The 1,832-nt window shown below is 41.5% G+C and overlaps 1 protein-coding gene across 1 annotated transcript; it reads left to right on the forward strand.

Annotated features, from left to right (window-relative positions):
• Positions 1–677: 677 nt before the first annotated feature.
• LOC104944712 (olfactory receptor 10A6-like) lies at positions 678–1,616 on the forward strand. Its single transcript, XM_010770284.1, has one exon. It carries the CDS (start codon positions 678–680, stop codon positions 1,614–1,616), a length of 939 nt encoding a protein of 312 aa, XP_010768586.1.
• Positions 1,617–1,832: the final 216 nt, after the last annotated feature.

The following is a 1,832-nucleotide window of genomic DNA, read 5'->3' on the forward strand; positions in this document are numbered from 1 at the left end:
AGAAACCAAGATGGTGATGACTAGAAACCAAGATGGTGAAGACTACAAACCAAGATGGTGATGACTAGAAACCAAGATGGTGGCGACTACAAACCAAGATGGTGAAGACTACAAACCAAGATGGTGGCGACTACAAACCAAGATGGTGAAGACTACAAACCAAGATGGTGACGACCAGAAACCAAGATGTTGACGACTAGAAACCAAGATGGTCACGACTAGAAACCAAGATGGTGACGACTAGAAACCAAGATGGCGACGACTAGAAACCAAGATGGTGACGACTAGAAACCAAGATGCCATCTGCACCAAACAGAGAATTCAGCTGGGTGACATTAAAATAATTTGGATTGACGGATTGAATGCACCCCTTCTGCATCTGGTGGTGAAACCCTGAGTTACAGAAGGAGGATCCCTGAAGGATGACGTCAGTGAGCTGCAGACAGAAGGTAAAAGCAGCAGCTCAGAGTTTCAGATCAGTGAGGAGAGCAGCACCTCACACACTCTGGATCTCTGTATTATACACATTAATATAGGACGCTCAGTTTGGATCATCTGTCTTATGTGTTCTCATGATGAGGAACATGTGTTCACTGTTGTTGCCATGTTTAAAGTGACATCTACATCCAGGTAATGCACTGCTCATGTTGTGATGCTTGAAGAACCACAGGAGGATCATGGTGAACTCTACTCACATTTCATATTTTATACTGACTGCATACTCTGAAACGGGGTTTTTGAAATACCTATATTTCCTGATCATTCTTGCTTTGTATATTTGTATCATAGGTGCCAACGTGTTGCTGATTGTGGTTATCTGTGTGAACAGGAGCTTACATGAACCTATGTATCTTTTTCTGTGCAGCCTGTTTGTAAATGAACTGTATGGTAGTTCAGGGCTGTTTCCATTCCTTCTGGTTCAGATCCTCTCTGACATTCACACTGTCTCTGCTCCGCTCTGCTTCCTGCAGGTTTTCTCTGTGTACTCTTATGCAAATGTGGAATTTTTCAATTTAGCCGTCATGTCTTATGACAGATATCTTGCTATCTGTTATCCTCTGCAATATAGCTCACATATGACGTATAATATGGTTGTTGTGCTTATTGCCGCCATATGGTTTCCTCCTTTTTTTGCTGTCTTTGTCACGATATCACTGACTCTTTCTCTACAGCTGTGTGGGAACATCCTGAACAAAGTTTACTGTGATAACTATTCCATTGTTAAGCTGGCCTGTTCTGACACTACAGTCAATAATATATATGGACTAATTTTTACTTTTATCTTAGTCTCTTGTCCTGTGTCTCTGATCGTGTTCTCGTACATGAGGATCCTCAGAGTGTGTTTATCTGGCTGTAAGCAGAGCAAACAGAAAGCTCTCAGCACCTGCACACCTCACCTCGCTTCCCTCATCAACTTCTCCTTTGCAGTTTTCCTAGGAGTAATACAGGGCAGGTTTAATATGAGCGGCGTACCCAACACGTTGAGAATATTTTTATCATTATATTTCCTCACATGCCAGCCTCTCTTCAGCCCTCTGATGTACGGCCTCAACATGTCCAAGATATACATCCTGTGTAAAGATCTGCTGCTAGCTGGGGTTAGGAATAACCTCTAACAGATGAGTTCAGTTTGAGTCAGAACAGGAGTTATAAATGTTGTCTTTAAAGGTCTGACCTTCTTCAGAAAGTGACCACAATCTGTTGCTGCAGTCAGTCAATGATCAAAGTCAATAGAAGTTGTCCATTAAGCATGAATAAAGTTATTTAAATTGAATGATTGTGTTTAATTTCTAGGACTAACACCACAAACAGAAATCATTCAGGAGAGAATT

The sequence above is a fragment of the Notothenia coriiceps genome, unplaced genomic scaffold, assembly GCF_000735185.1.
Source record: "Notothenia coriiceps isolate Sejong01 unplaced genomic scaffold, NC01 NC01_scaffold00008682, whole genome shotgun sequence".
Classification (NCBI taxonomy): Eukaryota; Metazoa; Chordata; class Actinopteri; order Perciformes; family Nototheniidae; genus Notothenia; species Notothenia coriiceps.